This window comes from Odontesthes bonariensis, chromosome 18 (assembly GCF_027942865.1).
Source record: "Odontesthes bonariensis isolate fOdoBon6 chromosome 18, fOdoBon6.hap1, whole genome shotgun sequence".
In the NCBI taxonomy this organism is placed as follows: Eukaryota; Metazoa; Chordata; class Actinopteri; order Atheriniformes; family Atherinopsidae; genus Odontesthes; species Odontesthes bonariensis.
Genome location: NC_134523.1, coordinates 18,078,398 through 18,099,593, shown reverse-complemented (window position 1 = coordinate 18,099,593; position 21,196 = coordinate 18,078,398). Strand labels below are relative to the sequence as shown.

The following is a 21,196-nucleotide window of genomic DNA, read 5'->3' as shown; positions in this document are numbered from 1 at the left end:
GTGCTGGTTTTACATTAAAGCTTCAGTGTTTTTGATTTAAAAGTTGAAACTGGGGAGTTTTCCACATATGTAGCAGCTTTAACTCTGCAGTTTAAGAACATTTTCTTTCTTTGGGATGAAAAATGACCTTATTTGAGCCTCTTTTTGTGTGTGTTTCTCATTTATGATTGAGTTAGAACATAATAGAAGACATAGGTAAACATAATCGGATAAATACAACTCCAAATCCAAAGTTTCAGTTTAAATTATGTGTCACAATCTTGTGTTTACAGTACAAGACTGTAAAACAAAAACAACATGATTCCTAGACTCTCAGCTCTGTCAAAGACTGAATAAAGAGGAGAAGAAAGGGTCAGTGAGCTCCTCAAACATGAAGTGAATCATGTTACTATTTTCAATTTACCATTTTCAATGGTAAATGGATCATGGAAATTAGATTCATAAAAGAGATGGTTTTGCAATCAATGTGTCCATCAGTCTAATCAATAATTTAGAGCCTCGCTCTGACATGCTCTCAACAAATATTTTTGCCTTGACACATGGTTTTCTGGATAATTGAAAGCTGGAGTGAAGCCAGCAATATAATATATATGATATATATATTATAATATAAATAATAATATAAATAAACAAATTCATCTTCCAGATAACTCATACAAACCTGTTTGTCTATTGGTTTGAAAATAGGTTGATTCCTGCTTGTCGCTGATCCATAAGCTGATCCATCGGATCGTACCCAGGTGTTTTAGTGCTTTAGCTGTAAGTTGAAATATCAAACATTTTGATTATGGACACCAACAATGTGTTATCATAACTTTGAATAATCAAATGAGTCACAAATTACTTTGGCATAGGTGCCAAAGATGAGCTGGAAATCAGCTTGTTGTGAGCAAGCTGACTCTTATCTTCAGGTAATGAGAAAATTATGTTTTATTTCAAAAGTTATGGGGAACACAGCAATCTGCTTTTTCCTTTCTGTATACAAATATCAGGTGAGGTCTGTGTGTCACATGATCAGGAACACAGTCTGTTTTATATTGCTCATGCAGGTCTATATTCAACAGGACCTCTTCTCAGTAGACACTGTGTTTTTATGAGTGTCCCGAGGGCAGCTATGTTTATAAGTGCGTTTCATGTGCTTGATTTGCATCCAGAGCCCACTGGAGAGTTTAACCCTGTTAATCTCATGTAATCTCTTAAAGTATGCAAAACATACATAATCTAGTGATGCCCAAAATACTCTGCAGGCTGGTAACTGTCAAGGTCAAATGACCCAATGTCAGCTTTTCCTGGGGAAATCAGCCCTTTTCAGCTTCGTGACAATGCATTTCTCACATTATACGATGCTTTTCAATGTCTAAAATTTAACCTACTACCAAAATAACCAAATGATGTACTATTATCTGATGAATACTGAAGATTACTTTGTTGAGGTGGAAAATTTCCTAAAACGTGCAGAAATTAACAATTGAAGGACTTCAAATGTTATTTGACATCCTTTCTACACAATAAATTGACACTATGAGGAGTTAAAACCAACAAAGAGCCGCATAGGTCTTCATTCCACACGTTTCCCACCTTAACCCCTCCTCTGTGAAGTAAATAATCCTCCACCTGCGTGAAGCGCACAACATTCTGGGTGGGTTTCCCGGACGAGCTGCCTCCGATTGGATAACAGTGACGTTTTACATGGAGGGAGAGATTATAAATGCAGCCATGACCGAAAAAAGTTTGTCTGATCGAGATTTATAACGGTCTGAGTCTCTAAAGGCAGCCAGCTTCTTCTTTGAGCTCCTCGTTTTCCTCCTTTGTCCAAGATGAACAGAGTTTTTATCCTTTTTGCTGTCGGACTCTGCTTTGCAGTCGGTAAGGATAATCTCTGGTGTATTTATTCAGAAATTCAAGCTGTACTGTTATTTCTTTTTTTAAGCGTCTCATGAATAAAACTCCACCCCCCTAAAACACAAGTTTAAATGTGTTTTTTATGACAAGAAGTTTGGTTTAGTCTTTGCTTTGGTCGGATTGTGATTAAATGATCCTCTGTAGCGCCGCGTGCTCACAACGGATTCAATTATAATTATTCAATTTTGCAATCACAGACTGAAAGATGATTAAGTTGTTAAAACTTAAATATGCCTTTCATGGCTTCCATGACGTTTCTGTTAGAGGTTTTGGATCTGTGATCTGCAGGCGCAGTCAGATCCTGTCTAATACGTTTTGTTTGTTTAAAACCCAAAATATTTTACTGTCTTTAACATTTCAGAGTGCCATTTTTGCCTATTTTGCAGGGTGTGCTCATGTTGAAGGGTGTAGAGCTTGAGGCTGTAGTCGGACTGGGTGTGTCAAGATGTGGAAACATCAAGCTGTGTGAAAGTTTAACGAGTGATGCACCAGTAAATGATCAAATGTTTAAAGCACCTACTCAGCAATAATGTGAACGAAATGCATGTGGAAGACATTGATTGTATAATATTGAAGGCATTCCAGCGGTTTATTTAAGGAGATATTTCTGTCTTATATGTGATAGATGAGCCCATCTGATTATTGTAGATGGGATTGTGAACAAAGCACTATTCATGAAGTGACTGTTATGCCCTCCTCTGGTTTGTGAACTTTGAAGTCTGTTTCTTTTGATAGTTTTGGAAACAAACTTGTGTATTGTTGAGGTTATAGTGTCTCTATTTTAGAACACGCACAGTGATCAGGAGTCCAGCTGATAGCATTGTTGACTTCTTACTATTTTGTAAGAAGGTTGAAGCTTTCTGCTTGCTCCCAGTGGCCATCATATTCCATTTTAAGGCACTTTGTTGGCCTCAGATGTCATAGCAAGCGACTCACAAATGTATGACTGTAGAAAATAGTCCAAGAGTTCAGTAACAGTTGATTTTGTTTGCTGGATGGGTGTACAGTGAATTACTAGAAATAGATTTAATCAGATTGGAGCCAAAAGTGTGGATTAGCAACAATTTGAAGATGTGTTGCTGTGTGTTGCATGTTGGGACTAAACAGCCATCTTGTAAAGAACTTTTTCCTGTAACCCGTTCCTGTTGTGGTTTGCTTTGGTTTTTTGTTTGGCTGAAAATGGTTAAATGTGGTGGCGAAGTGAGTCGGTGGAGAAAGAATGTAGACCACATTGGTCAAATTTTAATCATACTCCAGTGTGCAAGATATGCTAATTAACAAGCCAGTGTTTTGCCCCTTTTTAGGCCCCTTTTTAAGCACAATACCTCAAAATTAACTTGGTGGACTTTTAATTTCATGGAGGCATATGGATGTGGACTGGGTTTCATGAGTTAACCATATTGATAATAAAGATTTGCTATAATCTTGAAACTCGAAAACTTGAAAACGAGAACACAGTATAGCATCTAAATACATAACAAACAAACAATGTTTAACAAAAATTGTTAATGTAGTTTGCTGAAAGTAAGTTAATTTCTATAAAAGTAAGTAACGGTTTGCTAAATTGTGACCAGAAGTTTCATAAACAATTTTTTTCAGCTTAAATCAATGATAAAACTTTTGAAATTTCTAGCTAAAATGTTAGCTAAAAGTTAGTAACTGTTTTGTTTGCTAAGAATAATGAGCAGTAGGATCAGTTATCTAAGTCTAGTTTGACAAGTTTGCTATAAGAGGTTACATTTATATAAAAGTAAGTCATGGTTTGCTAAAAGTGGCTAGAAGTTTTGATACATATTTGTTTTCATCTTAAATTAATGATAAAACTTTTATGCTTGCTAAAATGTTAGCTAAAGGCTTTAGTAAAGCCTTAGTTAACACTGAAATTTGAATAAACAAATGTTAAGAATACAGAGTCAACAAATGCAGTATGACATATCTGATTTACATAGAAATACTTTTTGCCATTCGTGAGTTTTAACTAAAATGGAAAAATATTCAATGTGACCAAAACAAAGACTTAGTTTTATTCAAATTATACCTACAAGACTTTATAAAACCAATTTATCCAGAAGAATAATTAATGAAAAATTTTCAAAGTTTTTTTTTTTTTTAAATAGTTTCATCTGAAGCTTTAACAGACTGAGTGAAACTTTGATGAAACTAAGTGTTTGGGTGTTTACCATCCGTGTACCTCCCAGGCTTTCCTTTAATGCTGTGATTATACCTTTGGGTTTGAGTCAGTTTGTTTGGGGAACAAGGAGGATCGTAGTTTTTTTCCAGGCTCTTTTAAAAGACTGAATCATGCCCCAGCCTGCCAGGCATTACATGAGAAATTCCTCACCTTGTAACAGTCTGGGCTTTGCCCAAGTCTCAAATTCCTCCTCTACAGAGGGTTACTGACTTGGCCATTTGTTCTGCTTGCATTGTGTTTTGGGGCTTTTGTCATTTGGTTTTGTCTCAAGGAGCCCCTCAGCCCTGTTGTGTCGTTCTCCTGTTTCAAACCACACCCTCCAAAGTGGGAACGTCTTTCCCATCCTGGCTGCTTTTTTTATATTGCAGGTGACAACTTTGAATTCTTTTCCCTTAATGGTTCACATTGATAATTGTTTGTGAGAGGAAAAATGATTCACAAATGCAAATAATTACATACTGAGGCTTCAGTAACCAGGATGAGTGTGTTTGGGAGTGTTTGTGATCCAAAGTTAGTTTCTGAAGTCAACATGTTACAGGCTACCGAGAAGACTTACCAAGTATTGGTTGGGAGAAAAATTGTCAAAAACGCTTGCCTCTGTGTCGTTCTTGGCTACTTATGGACCCGGATGTCTGTAAATTTCCAGAGAAGGATGGGAAAAACGTAGAGGCATTTGTGTGGGGAGTTAATGTAAAAAAGACTCTTTGTTTTAAGACACATTTGAGGCACTTCATAATTGTTTGGGTTTTAATTGGTAGATGAACGGAGTACTTTGTTAATCCCAAAGGAAAATCCCAGCCTTGACTATCCATTTTTGCTTGAATATTTACAAGAAAGGATCCTTTTTCTGTCAAATCTGCTTACACATCCACACTAAAATGTAAAGGATAAAAGCGAATGTTTTTCATTTCATTGCAAAAGCATAGTTTAAGATTAAAGAAGTTAAGTGGTTTGTAGAAATACAACTTTTTCTGTTTTTTCTTTAATACAAAATGTGCTCCATCTCAAGCTAAACATGCTCTGCTCCACGATAGTTCCTCTGTTTCGACATGAATCCACAATTTAGCTGTTAAAGAAAATCGATGAATGAGAGATGGAGAGAAAAATAAAAGCCTTTCCACCACAAACAATTACCTCAACGTGTCAACTCCCAATGAAGGATGTCCGCATTGTGAGCTGAGATCTACCTTATATCCAAATGCAAACAAAAACTATTTGAACAGTACAACAGATCTGTCGAGAGATATCTGTTTTACATTTATTTTTAGGCTACAATGTAAACAAGCTCCATGTTTAGTGGAAGCTTTAAGTGCAGTGTTTGCAGAGAAATCTCATTACATCTAAAGCTACTGAGGTGTTTGCGTACTAACTGGGCGTCATTTCATCTTGCCATGCAACTATTCAATGCTGTGGTCAATGACGCACATCTGTAGCTCGTGTCGTTCGTGATATTTTCCTGACGGTCTCATGTTCGCTGTTGGAATCAACTGGAAACTATTGGATTTTCAACTCATGGCGGGATCTAGTGTTTTCAATTCCTTCACAGATGTTTTAATTTCTTCTCAGGGTGTCACATGGATACGCTCCTGTCGAGATCATGATGAAATGTTCACACTCAAAACAGTACTTGTGTCAATGCAAAACAAACAGCATTAAGTTACAACTGCTTTCCTCAGCGCTAACTGAGATGGCAAGAGAGACACCACGCCTAATATGACCCACATTAAACACCACATCAGCGGAAATTTTCCTCAATACTCGTGACATTATTTGTTGTGATTTGAAGCAGAGCTGTCGTTGGTATCCGCGTTCTGTTGTGAGTCTTGTCTGTCCTGCGTCCAGCTCCTGTATTTGAAATTAGACACAAAGCCTGCAGTGTTGGTGAAAGAGCAGTAGAGGGCAGTAAAAGACTGATACCACACAGTAGTTAAATAGTTAAGTGCCACACCTATTTCAAACAGGATCCCAGATGTCAAAAAAGGTCCTTTAAATGTGATATTTTATTCTAAAAACATTAACGCAGGTTCTTTACTCATTTAAATGTTGGTCTGATATTTTTTATGGCTTTTGTGTATATAAGGCTCTGCACTTCTGCTTATTTAAGTTGGCAAAGGTCACTTAAATGAATCTCAGATGTTAACAAACAGTATAATATTCAAAGTGACCGTACATGAAACAAAGTCTTTCAAAGAAGAACACATTTTGTTTGTGGGTAAGTGATTATTTGTTTAATTCTCAGTGCTGATAAATCAGCAGTTTTAAGGCGCATAAACACACAACATGGAGGAAATACAAAAAGTTTCTAAATGAAATAAATTTCTGCCATTTTATGCTCCCCGACTAATGTTAAGCATTAAATATGATTTATCCTCCCCCGGTCCATTCATTTAGACTTTACATACAACACAAGATCATCTCAATAATTAAGAACTGAGGCATTTTTGATCAAACTTTTGTTTAGTTTAGAGCTATTCCCCCCTTTTCTTTACAGTTGAGAACACAGAGTATTAATAAGGGAAAATGCTCACCATTTTAAAGGTTCTGCTTATGATTCAGCAGCAGTATATAAACAATGTATGAATGGTTTGAACCTGTAATATAATTTTTAGCATATTTGCTAAAAACGTGTATTTTTCTTACACGTTTACACGTTAACATTTGCTCACACTATTGCATTACAAACCGGTTATTAAATGTTCGTGAAGTCCCTGTTAAAGCTGAATATAGCAGTTTATAGTTTTGGTTATTTTGAGTCCGAAATTGTGACCACATGGATTAAACATCATCTCAGAATAAAACAGCTCAAAGTGCAAGTGAATTATCTCTGTGTCCCACTTTTTGTTCGTTAAAGGAGTTTTTATATCTTGACATATTCTTTTCTTGATGTCATAGTGGCAATGGTATTGAAGCGACCTCATACTACGGTTGAGAGGTTTTTGGACAGCAGAAACGACAGAAATCTGATCTACTCAGCCACCTACGTGACAAATTCCCACACATAAGGAGAGCAGCTTCTCGCGTGCCAATGTTAAGTGGCTACGATAAAGAGAGATTTAATATGATTACCGAGGCTTCCTCTTATGTGTTGTGTCAGGGTGTGGTGTAGGGAGGACACGGATGCGGACTTTTCTCAAGAAGAAGGGTGATTTATTAACAAAAAACAAAGTAACAACATAAAGCCGGATTCAAAAAAACTCAACTGGGGAAAATACTGGAAAAACAAAACAAGGACTAAACATGGTAAAGATTAATAAATACGTAACTTGGTCAAAGATATCTTGTAGCATGGCATGAAGGGTCAGACACAAACAAGGAACCAACAAACAGACAGGGGAGACAAGAGACTAAATAGAGGGCTGGGAGTGATTGGAGAGTGAGTGCAGCTGGATACAATGGACAGGTGAGGGGAATAAACTAATTACCTGGGTGAGGGAAGTGAAGGGAAAACTAAGGCAAAACTAAACATGGACTGAAAAACATAACCTAAACATGAAAACCAAAAATGAGTCTCTGGGCGTGACATGTTGTTATTATTTAAAACAACATGCAACTGTCTGTAAATCTGGTGCAATCAAAGGTAAAGAGAACCAATTATATGTTGACACCAGGGGCGAGGCTAGGGTATTTTTAGTGGTGCCAAGGCACCACCGTGAGACAGCTCGCCACCCCCTGACTCAGCACATTTTTAAAATATTATATAATGCAAAAACACAATTTTTTTGCTCAAGGATGCATTATTTTAGTGACCATTTTATTTATTTTCTAGCATTTGTTTTTGTTTTAACTCTTTACTCCCAAAATAAATGTTGAGTTATCTTCAATATTTGTCTCAGGCTCTCTGTTATCTCTGTCAAGCCACAGTCTTTTGAAAGGAAGGGGTCAAAATTGAATGTTGTAGGGGAAAACACTACTCAAAGCAAAACTAATACGGCTCCAAAATTTATAAATGTACTAGTTCGCCTCAATTAGTGAGAAATAATGTGCCTCTGGGGGCTGGGCACCCCTAAAGACCAGATCCTAAAATCGCCCCTGGTTGACATCCTTCCTCAAAAGTGCTGTGATGTTAAAAAAACAAAAAAAAAAGGTCATTGGCAACATTACATGTTTTGCGTGTGTGTTTTGAATGCTGTTGGGATGGTTCAGTGGTGCGGAGGATCAGGTCTGACTGGATTGCAGATGGCGGGACGGGAGGATGAAACATGCAACTGGTCTGGCAGCATTGCAGGACGCTGAGGTGTTGGGTATTAGGTGCGGCTGCTGCACCCACATGTAACTTAGCACTAATTTTCCATGATTTAGCTGAAGTCATGGACAAAGTTTGTGAATTCCCACAACTCATTCAGTCAGTAAAAGCTGCATAAATGTATGTAAGGCCAAAATGAAGAAGCATAGCCTCAGTTCAAAGATTAAAACAGAGATTCATTTCTGACCCAGTTTTAACAGATAGATAGACATTGTATGTTTTCATAGATGGATAATCTATCTTAGATTAGGTTTTGTCTCACAACAGAATACACTGCAGTTGTATATATGAAATGACAGATAATTAGGAGCAACAAGAAAGGACTTAAAGACTGTCAAAAGGTTGGGTGTAACCGAAACCAGCAGGAATGGGTGTGGGGCTGCTCTGTGTACAAAGGTGTCAATATGTGTGCGTGTCTGCTTTAATGAAACAATTTATTCAGATTTTCCCAGAAAATTGTTTCAGTTTATTTATAAGCTTTGGTTCAGTTGATTTTTGAAAGGAAAGGGAGGGATTTTGAATATGAACAAAATACTCATTAATTAGAAAAATAGCAACCAAAGATGTGAGTTCAGTGTGACCTGATGGAAAGCTTTTGTAGTGCACACGTGATGCAACTGTAATTCTTCAGAAATAACGTAATGCGTGTCACATATCTTTTGTCATCACCAATGTCTCGCAGCCTGATATGAAGCAGCTGGTGGTAAAATCTGCTTTAAGCGAATTTTAACATTTACCTAATAGCATGGGATCAGAGTTTTTAATGTGAAGTTATTGCTGCCTTTCACCCTTTCTACATCCTCTACAGTTACTTTCTTAACTGAGTGTACCATCTTGTGCTTTAAAACTTTATTACTATACGTTTTGGACAAAATAATGAAAAATTAACTAAGAATATAACTTCCAGTAAAACTAAAGCAAAGTATTTGAAGTTGAAGTTGTAAATGTATCTAGAATGGATCCAATGTACCACTAACTCACAACAGACAAGCCTGTAACATGAAGCAACACAGTGTCCTGTAGGTTGTGGACCACAGTTACTGATGATCGTGGCTTTCTGAAATAATCAGACTATTTTGTTGTTTTTAAATGGACTGTAGAAGTCAGCCCCCTCAGTGGGAATGGGTTTAAGCTATCAGTTGTCTTGAAGACGGGTTAATCCGGGTCGACCTCTTTGTCTCTGCCGTCGCTTCCGGAGCCTCCAAGCGAGATTTTCAACTGTAAATGTATGTTTCTGTAAAGAAAAATCAGCTGTGCCCAGTGAAAATGTTCCCATTCACCCCAATCTCAAAAGAAAACATTTCTCCTAATGTCCAAAATATACAGTATTATCGCAATAAAGGCCCAGAAACTGTGAGAGGGTCACGTTTTTCTTGCCTGTTTTTTGCATAGGGAGATGTTCAGGTGACGTGATGTGCACGTGTATGTATTAATATTACAACCTAACAATGTCTTCAGTGTTTTTTTGTTGTTGTTTTGATTTAAACTCTAACCGACTGTGACTGTGCTACATATGTCCTGAATTTTATTGAAAAGGGGAAATATACATTCAACACCATGCAGCTGCAGTTTTGTACTATAGCAAAGTAGATAAGTGAAGTGGTTGATAGATTGTGATGTAATATCACCGTCTCTTTTTAGCATTTAATGTGTAATAGTCGTGCATATCACATGTGATAGTTTAGTAATTTTACATTTCTTTTGGACGTCTGATAGTTTCATGTCATGTAAAATGTTGGCATGTTGACTGCTGTAAACTTGACGGAAGACTGAATGCAGGTGAAACACTTTCCTATTACGCTCAAAATGTTAGCAGGTTCTTTTTTTAAATGATGCCCAGTGACTGAGCCTATTTTTTCTCCCAATAATCGGGTCAAAATCAACTAAATCAGAGCATCCTCCAGCATTGAATAATATTATTTGAAGCTATTAAAAAGCAGAAAATAAAACAGAACATTCTGTACACTAACTGATTTAATTACATCCTCGTGATCGGTGTGTACTTTTTGTAATAGTTCCAGTCATGAGATGCTGACGTCAAAACTGGAGCGACGGGTTTTGTGATAGCAGTTTCAGTGTCTCAGCTCCCAGTCTCGCATCCCCTTCATATTCAATTAGGTCAGACATATTATGGTGGGAGTGTTCACAGTTTAATTATGACGATCATAGAAAAACAAATTATACTTACTGGTGCTTATAAGATGTGCTTAACTTCCTGCTTTAGTATTGTGACTTATTAGTTAACCAGATAATTACTGTGGAGTGCTTGTTGATTAAATATCTAAAAATCTCCAGTAATCTAATCAAGTTGCATCAGCAACTGGGTCATTTTCATTCATATTTTGGCCTCTGGTGGTCACTATTTTTATGTACACATTTACATATGAATTGTTTACATGGTGTTGAATGTATATTTCCCCTTTTCAATAAAATTCAGGACATATGTTTAGTTGGATATGAATTTTTTTTTCTGCTTTTAGTATGCAGGTGAGGTAGTATGTTGCACATAGAAATCTGAGAGTTAAATAAAACTAAGTTCAGATTGTTGACACATTCAAAATGTTTACAAATTGGGTGTTGGGAAATCTTTATATCACACCAGAAATCAGAAAATACTTTCAGCAAAAAGGGAGAAAAATCTCTACACGAAGTCCTGCTCCTCCACCTTCTACACAGAACATCTGTAGAACGTATTAGGACTCAGGTACAGGTAATGGTAATGGGTACAAAGTAATGGCAGACGTCTTGCTTAGCCCTGATTGTAGACATACTTTATGCTACCAGTTTGAAAGTAGTTGTTGGCTCAGGTTTTATCTAAAGTGCTTAAAATTGGTCTCGGAGGGTTTTATATTGTGTATTAACTTCTGTTTCCAAATACAAACTTCAATGGGACGAAGCAATTTCATGACAAGGCTGGTACCAGGGGGTCGGTTAGAATAACAAACTCTTCAGTGGTTCGAACATTTCAATCCCATCACGATGGTTACGTGCTGTTTTGGTAACAGGGTTGTATATCCTGTTTTCAAACCTATTCATACAGATTCTTCTTTTCTGTCTTTTGTGTCCTCCTTCTCACCCTTTTTAATGCTCACAGGCCAAGCTCTCCAGTGCTACAAATGCAGTATTGGCTTTGGGGATTTGTGTATTACCAGTAAAACCACATGTAATGAAGGAGAACATTGCTTCAGCGGCACTGGTAAAGCAGGTGAGTTGGTCATTATCAAAAGAAAAAATCTCGTCTGAAGACAATCTTGTCACCAACTCAATTAAAACCTAACCAAAGGCATTCCTGAAGTCACTGTTCTGTAACCAAACAAATGGAGAATGACTCATCACTTCAAAGGTAAAAGCATGTTTATAGAAAGATCAAGACAACACTATCATAATACCTTTACTTCAGGGTCACGGGTTCAGCTGACTAACTAAAGTAACTTATTGACGGTACCAGTACCAGTATATAACCGGCAACCTGTCCCTCAACCTGAGTATATCAGGTGTAGTAAAACAAAAACCCAAAATAGCTAAATTAACTGCCATAAATGTCAGAATTAACCCCCCCCCCCCCCCCCAAATATGGTTTATTTGTCTTGTTTATTTGTTTATTTGTCAAGGAACTGTTGAAATTAGAGGTATGTGCCTACAGTATGAGACAACATCAACTCTTGAAATTACGCTCTAAACTTCCTCAAAATTGAGGATGTGCCATGACAGGTAAGATATGTGAAGAGGAAAATCGTCATTATCAGCTAATCAGTGCCTGCAGCCCACACTCTTCATGTGTTTCATGACTAATATATCAGTTGTCACAGGTCGGAGAACGACTATGAATTTGAGATATTTGTTGAAGTGTTTTTGGAATGATGTAAATGTTTCCATAAATCATCATGTCAGATATCGGTGATGCAACTTAAGGATGTGCTAAAAGAGTCTTTTTACCAGTTGAATTTGAGATTTGGGAAGTTAATGTCAAGAAAATAAAAAGTTTCAGGGTAAAGACAATTCCCACAGGAAGTCATCTTATAATTTGAAGAAGCAGCTGGAAGTCTTTTACAACTCGTGATTCATTTGGTGCATTTATTCCAAAAAATCCTTTCTTTACATTAAAGCTGACAGTTTGCCATGCCAAATAGCCATTGGTCGGCGCAACCGGCTTGGATTCGAGTTCTGTCTTGAGGCGCTTAACTGCATGTCATCACCAACTCTCTCTGCCCCCTTACTTGTCTGGAATAAAGTTGTTAAAAACTTAAAAAATATTATTTAATTTCTATACACTTTAAACTGGAGTTGAGCTCATCATCATGGACATAAACCACAAACATTGACAACATACACAACAATATTCCAAATATTGACTTCAGTCTACTGAGTTGCATGTCCCCCTTTATTTCAGATTTAAGTGAGATTTAGTTGTACACATGTCTACATAATGTAGCTAAGATCAGAATCCTCCACATTGGCTTGATTTGATTATTGCTTAGCCTGAAGGTGACATTATTCAGGTTGAAGTGATTTGAAAATACTGTTTACATGGCAGCGTCCTATTCAGAGTAAGGTCATACAGTATTATTGGAATATTACAGTGCATGTAAATTTAGTCAGTGACTAGACAGTTTCTGTCTTCAATATTTTGGCTTGAACTGGATGCATAAACCATGTTTATACACTCAAACATGCATACACCTTTTCCTCCCTACTTGTATTGATAAAGAAAGACTGCTTGATGAGAATATGTGCACCTCGTACATTCTTCAGACCATCTGTACGTGATTTCAGAACGATTTTGGCCTCATGAGGCTGAAACAGAAAAAGAGGCGATATATTTTGGAATGAATCAAAACTATTTCAAGTATTATTCATTATTTATAATGTAATCTGTATTATGGTCGTGTGTAATGGCTGTGGAAGACCTAGCTAATGAGGCTTTAAAAAGAATACAAATATGTAGACATTGCTCAAATTTTCTGGCACATATGCTAATTACTGATAACGGGTAAGTCTGCATACATTCATGGCTTAAGATAGAAGTTAAGTACAATATCACGATGACTGAGATTTATTAAAGATAAAGACACATATGCATAGCTTTATAAATCTAACAATAAGAATATGTTACACAGTGTTTGTCTATCCAGACGTTTGCTGCCAAATATAAAATATTTTGGATTTAGTTTGTCTTTTTCTACCTCCTGTCTCATTTTTATTGTACTTATTTTTAAAAATGTCTTTTATGTGAAAATTGGTTTTATACTACCTTCTTAGGCAAGACTCCCTGGAGGAAGAGATTATGTATCTCAATGTGGCCTTTATGGCTAAACAAAGGAAATAAGAGAATAAAACTAAATATCTTGTAGAAATGACTGAATGACGGTGGCTACCCAAATTGATTCTTAATGTGCTCATAAGCTGCAGAAACTGTTTTTTAATTGTTAAATTATATTACTTCAGCTTTTAGAGTTTACAAATACAAAGTTTCATGTCTCCAGACATATGATAAAGACTTGGTAAACATGAATACCCTCTCGTGATTAATTGTAATTCAAATCTTGAATTCTCAAGCTACACAGTGCACTGCCACCCCAATATTTCAATCCATCCCAACAAACAACAAACCAATATGGTTTCTCTGTCACTTCACAGCTGGATTCCTGGACATCAAAATGAAGGGCTGTCTTGAAACTGCCAAATGCAACAAAACCGAGGATGTGAACTTCCCAAGCAGTAGCTCCAACACCACCCTCTACAAAATGACAAAGATGTGCTGCAACAGCGACCTGTGCAACGCCGCCCCTGGCCTGCCCGGGGTCTCCGTGCTGAGTCTGACACTCGCAGCCATCTCGACTGTGTTTGCTGCCAATGTGTTGGTTTGACAGAAGACATGGCGGCTGAAAAGTGACACAAAGTCCATACACGCATAACACTCCATCGTTCACTCACCAACACAACATGAATAAAATTAAATGCTCTCCTCAGACATAAGCTGTAACCAAAGCTTTCTCCCCATTTTCTCACCCGGTTCTTGTTTACTGTCTTTGAGGTGTATTTTTGGTTTTAAAATGTTTTATATGATTTGAATTTCTCAATTTTTTTCTTTCATTTTTATGTTCTTACACGTATCAGCCCTCATTTACTCTTAGGCCCTTTTCAGATATGAGATGCATAACATTAATCTATTCATCAATCTGTTAAAGAGGTGGCATTTAGTCGTTCAAAACCATCTCACTTAGGCCAAGTGCTCAGTCACAGTTTATAACATGTAAAATCACCATAAAAATTCAGTGTGCCAAACATGCTGTGGTTGTGGAAGCAGCCAAAAGTGTCACTCTTCTATACATTTACACTTATTTAATTGTGTTAACCAGTAAGTTGAAACTACTGACAGTAACAGTAAGTTGTTTTGCCCCCCAAAAAATGACATCAAGCCAGAAACCATGCAACATTATGTCAAACAAAACAAGAGTGGATGGGAGAAAGTGGAAAATGTTGCCATAAAGTCAGAAAGAGCAGAAATTGCAGCTCAAATCAATGATTTTTTTCAGCTTTATTTGGGTCAAATGTCATGAACAATCAACTTGGTGTTGCAGCTAATCATCGTATGGAGTAGAAAAGGTTGAACAATGCTGTCATTTTTTTTCAATGATACAATCTGTCAGATTAGTCTGACTAGTTTACCAGAAGCCAAATTAGCTCATCGCTGCTGTTTGTGTGCCTGTGAGTTAATGTGACAGCAGCAGTTCAAACGTTTTTAGCTACGACTTGGATAAAAAAAGTATTGGGGAGTAATTCAAACGTGACGCCGACATGTTCAGTTGCTGTCCAATTAAAAGAAAAAAATGTGTAAAAAATGGCTGAAAGAGGCTTGACAAACCCCACAATTGTTGTGAAACACTTTAATTAGCTGAATCATATTTTGTGTATTTCACTCTAAAGGAGTGGTTGGACCATTTGGACAATGTTGTCAAGAGTTGGAATGAGATTAATACCACTCTCACATCTGTTGGGTAGATGTGTAGCAACAGTTGGCAGCCAGTTAGCTTAGCTTAGCTTAGCATAAAGATGAGAGACAAGGAGAAACTGTTAGTCTCTCTGTCTTAACAGTTAAAAGTGCCTACATGTTGCGCTCATAGCAAATATACCTTCCACCTGTGACAACAATAACATGCATCTAACCATTTCCAGTCTGTCAGCTAAGCTAAGTTAACATAATCATTTCTTCAAATCATCCAAATGATCCAACTATTCTTTTAATTTATTGTCTTTAGTCAAATATATTGTCATTATAAAGTCAACATTTTCAAAGGATTGTTTGTAAACATTTCTACTTGCATTCATTTCATCATTCATTTCACTTTACTAAGATATAGCTACTAGCCTATGTTCACTTCCCTTGGGGTTTTGTCTTGTAAAATTTATACTTGGATTTCTTTGTTTTGATCAGTTCTGTTTTAATTTTTGATATTGGTATCATATCTATACTGCACATTGCTCAAGCTGTAGGGTGAAAGCTTTTGTTTAGTTTGCAATATGTGTATATATTCAGGATATATGGGGCTGATGTGAATAAGTTGTACTATCTGCAGATTTAAATGAGATCAATTTGAATTCTATCGTTTTCTCTATTTGATAGAAAGATAGATGGTGCCCTGGTTAAACTGGCACTTTTGACATTATTTCCTAATATTTTTTCCCATTATTTCCTAAAAAAAAAATGAAAAGAGAATTGTTTGGTATTGACAAGCTGAAGGATCAATAAATATCTAAAGTGGGGGAAAGAATTGTCTGTGTGGTGTTTGCTGGTGTGATTTTTTTTCTTATAATGAGAATACCAGTGCTAAGTTTATGGAAGTTATAGCTATGTCATCAACTGCGAGTGCAGAGACAGTTGATGAACTCTTAGATAACTTTAACTTGAAAATCTCAAATGTCATGGATACTGTTGCACCTGTTAAAAATAAGATGATCTTGAGCAGAAAGCGAACACCATGGAGGAACACGATTATGGTAAAGGCCTTGAAAACAGAATGCAGGAAAGCAGAGCGTAAATGGCGAAAAACTAAACTTCAAATTCACCATGACCTCTACAAACAAAGTCTTTGTAATTTTAACCACGGGTTACTCTGGGCTAGACAGGAACACTAATCTGAAATGATTAATAAGAACATCAACAACACTCGTGCTCTGTTTGCTATGGTTAATAAGCTGACAACCCCCCAAAAACAGATAGTTTCAGAACTCTGTTCCACAGAAAAATGCAATGAATTTGCTTGTTTTTTCAATGAAAAAATCAAATCTATAAGGCTAACAAAAATGAGCAAAATAATAAAATGACGCAATCCTTAAAACCACCTAGGAATCAATCAACTATGATGTCAGAATTCAATACAGTTGACCAAAAAACCATAGAAGAAACAATCCAGCATCTTAAACCATCGACATCCTGTCTTGACACAATGCCATCTGACTTCTTTAAAACTATTGTAAGCTTTGTCCAAACAGATTTGCAGCAAATAATTAACTGCTCACTTCAATCGGGCACGTTTCCTAAACCCTTAAAATTAGCTGCCATCAAGCCACTCCTAAAAAAGAGAACATTGGATGCTTCCATTTTAACCAACTACAGACCCATCTCAAATCTTCCTTTTATAGCCAAGATTGTTGAGAAAGTGGTTTTTAATCAACTTAGTAACTTCTTGAACTCCAGTGGACTCCTTGACAAATTTCAGTCAGGCTTCCAACCTCACCACAGTACAGAAACGGCTCTTATTAAAGTGTTAAATGACATAAGGTTGAACACTGACTCAGGCAAGGTGTCAGTTCTGGTATTGTTGGATCTCAGTGCTGTATTTGACACTGTGGATCACAGTATACTGCTGAACAGGTTGGAAACCTGGGCAGGACTCAGCAGGACAGTCCTAGAATGGTTCAGGTCCTACTTGGAGGAGCGGAGTTATTTTGTGGGCTGGAGCCTATCCCAGCAGTCAATGGGCGAGAGGCGGGGTACACCCTGGACAGGCCGCCAGTCCATCGCAGGGCCACATAGAGACATACGAGACAAACAACCATGCACGCTCACACTCACTCCTAAGGACAATTTAGAGATGCCAATCAACCTAACATGCATGATTTTTTGAACAGTGGGAGGAAGCCGGAGGGAACCAAAATTTCCTTCAGTTAAATCAAGAAAAAACTGAGGTCATTGTGTTTGGCAACAAAGAGAAGAGGTTTGCTGTCAGTAAACATCTTGAGTCACTGTCTCTAGAAACTAAAGACCAAGTCCGGAACCTCGGCGTGCTGATAGACTCAGACCTGACCTTCAACAGTCATATCAAATCAGTCACCAAATCAGCCTTTTATCAACTTAAGAACATATCCAGAATTAAGAGTTTCATGTCCCAAACAGATCAGGAGAAGCTGATTCATGCTTTCATCTCCAGCAGACTTGACTACTGTAATGGTCTTCTGACTGGATTCCCCCAAAAGAGTCTCAAACAGCTGCAACACATTCAGAACGCTGCAGCCCGAGTTTTAACCAGAACAAAGAGATCAGATCACATCACCCCAGTTCACAAGTCTTTACATTGGCTCCCGGTCAGATACAGAATAGATTCTAAAGTTCTGCTACTCGTCTACAAATCACAGAATGGTTTAGGTCCAGAATACATGAATGACATGCTAGCTGAGTATAAACCCAGTAGAGCTCTGAGATCTGCTGACTCAGGTCAGATAGTGGAGCCCAGAGTTCAAACTAGACACGGTGAAGCAGCTTTTAGCTGTTATGCTGGAACAAACTACCAGCAGAACTGAAATCAGCCACAACTGTGAGCACTTTTAAATCCAGGTTAAAAACATTTCTCTTTCGGTGTGCTTATGGTTGAGTTTATATCTTTCTTTTTCCCCTCTTCTTTGATTGCTTTTAACTGTGTTTTTAATTTTTATTCTATTTTTTTTCTCTTTAAATTGCTGCTTTATGCTGTTCTTTTAAATGCCTTGTCTTTATGTAAAGCACATTGAGTTGCCTGTGGTATGAAATGCGCTATATAGATAAAGATGCCTTGCCTTGCCTATAAGCTACTGAGTCTTTGTGACCTGGCACGACTGACTGGTTCTGCAGCATTCAGTTGGCCATGATTCATGCAGGATTCTGCAACTAAATAGGAGGCAGACAACTAATAATTTCAGGTTTTGGTGTAGCAGAATAATATGGAAAGTAGCACAGCCATTAAATTTCATAAATAAATAGGAACGTATTGATTAATGGTGTCTCAAGAAATAAGTCACCAATGAAAAAGTAACAATTTCAGCTTGTATAGATCTTCCAAATCCTGTCAGCTCTGCTGCTTTATCTTCATTTTGTGCTCTATTTTCCCTTCAACAGAGAGATTAAATAAAGATTATTCTTGTGTTTATGATGGATTTTTCATTAATTATTTAACTTTTCACCTAATGGCAACAATGCACTTCAGACCTTAAAGATTGTGGATAAATATAATGTGGATAAATATATTTGCCTATTGACAAAAACTAAAACTTTGAGTATCGTGAGCTGCAATAACAAAATTATCTTGAATTTTAATCTCTGAAAATAATAAATGTGTGAAATGTGATGATAAATAGCCTAGATTTTTTTTCCAATGGATTTTTGTTTTTGTTCTCACTTTGTGTTTTGGCACAGACAATTTTTTATTTTTTACTCTTTTTGTAGAAAAACACAATCCTGTAACAGAAATGTTAATTTTACTTAAACTAAAGGCAAAGTTATGTTCTCCATTTTCTGACTGCAAATAAAACACACCCATTCTAAGCATTCCTTTTCTCAGAGACTCCCCCACCTGACTCATCTGAGGTACAGATCAACACAACAAAACAGAACCCGTCCATCTATTCCCTCCCCTTACCTGTCCATCCTATAAATGTATGCCTCCCTCACCTAACAGGCACATCAGTCTTAACTTCTCACACCATCTGGTCAACCCGGAGACAAGGAGACAAGGATTTTTATCTTCAAGAAAACCAATAACCAAATCAACACTCTAAGATGGCAAAGATTCTTTTTGTCATGGTTGCAACTCTTGCATCTTTGATTCTGGGTAAGATTACCTCATAATCAAGTATCACTTTTTTAATTATTTTATGTATCACAAATAAGATGTGAGGAAAACACAGCAATAATTGAGTTTTGCTTGGTTCGCAAAAACTCTACCAGAAAAGACAAATTCTTTAAATTCGTGACTCTTTGTATGATTAAATGAAGCAAATATCACAAGTGGTGTTAGTCTTTTAATAAAAGCCGTATTTAGAAAGGAATATTGACAAATCTTTATTCATTTTAGGATAGGATAGATTCTCTACAAAAGACTTTCAAAAATCCAGTTCAACCAATTTATAATGAATTGTGATAACTCTATTTTGGCCAGATTTATTTTTTAGATGTTGAGCTCTGAAAAGAGAAAATCTATCAAATAAATTGAATTCGATCGTCAATGTGAATCAAAAGAAGAAAAAAAAACAACCAAAAAACATTCACTGCCAACAATTTCCACAAAGATTGTTGGGCTGTTTTTAAACAGACAAAAGTAGCTTCTGTTAAAATGGTTTACATTGATTTCTGAGCAAAAGGAATTCAAACTTCTAAGAGCCAAATTCATATAAGATGAGTGAAAATGCAATCTTTTGCCTCCATCTTAGTAGGTGGAGTCAAACATGAGGTTTTTTTATCCTAAAACCAGACCCAGCTGACTCTTTTTTTAATCCTCAGATTAGGTGATAACCAACTTTAATTTCCATTCAGTAAAGAACACCACAGTTTAGCATCCTTTCTAAACCTTAACGCTTACTGTGCTGTTACGTATACAATTAAAATCACCATGACAGCCTTCTGATATAGCTTTCAGCTTCATTATCAATTGGGTGGTGCTTAACTTTTGGTTGCATCACAGTTTGGGATGTGCTGGATCAGAAATGCCAATACAATTTTTTATCAAGCTGTCATGATATGGCACAAGAGATATTTCAGATATTGCTATCGGTATTGATAGGATGATCATAATTGATAGGATGATGATAATTGTGTTTCTTTCAACCACCCAAAATGCTGTTCACTCATCTCCGAGTATTGTGTGGTTGTAACGTTGTGCTTCCATGTGTCTGTTTCAGCGGAGTCTCTGGTCTGCAACAAATGTAACTTTGGTGTGCTCGGCATCTGTTTGAACAAGGCTAATGAGACATGTTCAACCACCACCAGCGTCTGCTTCACTGGAAGAGCGAGTAAGTCCATTCCTAGTTGTCTAAAAACCTAACACTGTAACACCCAGTCACACACTGATCAACAAACACACCTCAGTCATGCATTGTGAAGTCATGTTTTATCTTTATTCCAATGCAAAGTAGTAATGCCCTTAATCCTTATGTGTGTCACACTGGAAAAATACTGCTTTGCAAGAGTGTGAAAAGAGTTAAAACTGTCTTGTAAATCACGTATTTCCAGTTTTGGGGCATTGACTGGTTTTGTGTTAACTGAGGGATGAAAGAAAAGAAAATTAAAGAAGCTTTGTTTTTAAGCAGAGTCCAACAGAAGAAAAATAAAGCAGAACATTAAAACTGTCTGTGATTACTAATCTACGTCAACCATGTCTCCTCAGCCTTCCCGGGACTCACATCCTTCAGCGGCTTCAACACTCAGGGTTGTCAGAATAACACCACCGGCTGCAATATGACCACCACCAACAGCCTGCTCGGTGTCACATACGAGGCCAAAGTCGTATGCTGCTCAACAGACAACTGCAACCCTGTGACACTCAGTGGTGCCCCATCTACCAAGATGACCCTCAGTGCCACCGTTGGTGCAGCCATCCTGGCCTCTGTGT

At 37.1% G+C, this 21,196-nt stretch overlaps 1 protein-coding gene across 1 annotated transcript; it reads left to right on the top strand.

Annotated features, from left to right (window-relative positions):
* Positions 1–1,707: 1,707 nt before the first annotated feature.
* Positions 1,708–16,108, top strand: LOC142367191 (sperm acrosome membrane-associated protein 4-like). Its single transcript, XM_075449149.1, has 3 exons — positions 1,708–1,866; positions 11,431–11,541; positions 13,974–16,108. Exons 1-3 carry the CDS (start codon positions 1,818–1,820, stop codon positions 14,201–14,203), a joined length of 390 nt encoding a protein of 129 aa, XP_075305264.1. The 5' UTR covers positions 1,708–1,817; the 3' UTR covers positions 14,204–16,108.
* The last annotated feature ends 5,088 nt before the right edge of the window (positions 16,109–21,196 follow it).

Coding starts and splice junctions, on each gene's coding strand:
- LOC142367191 (XM_075449149.1), top strand. CDS start 1,818: ATGAACAGAGTTTTTATCCTTTTTGCTGTCGGACTCTGCTTTGCAGTC. Junction 1,867..11,430: donor CGGACTCTGCTTTGCAGTCG/GTAAGGATAATC, acceptor TAATGCTCACAG/GCCAAGCTCTCCAGTGCTAC. Junction 11,542..13,973: donor CAGCGGCACTGGTAAAGCAG/GTGAGTTGGTCA, acceptor GTCACTTCACAG/CTGGATTCCTGGACATCAAA.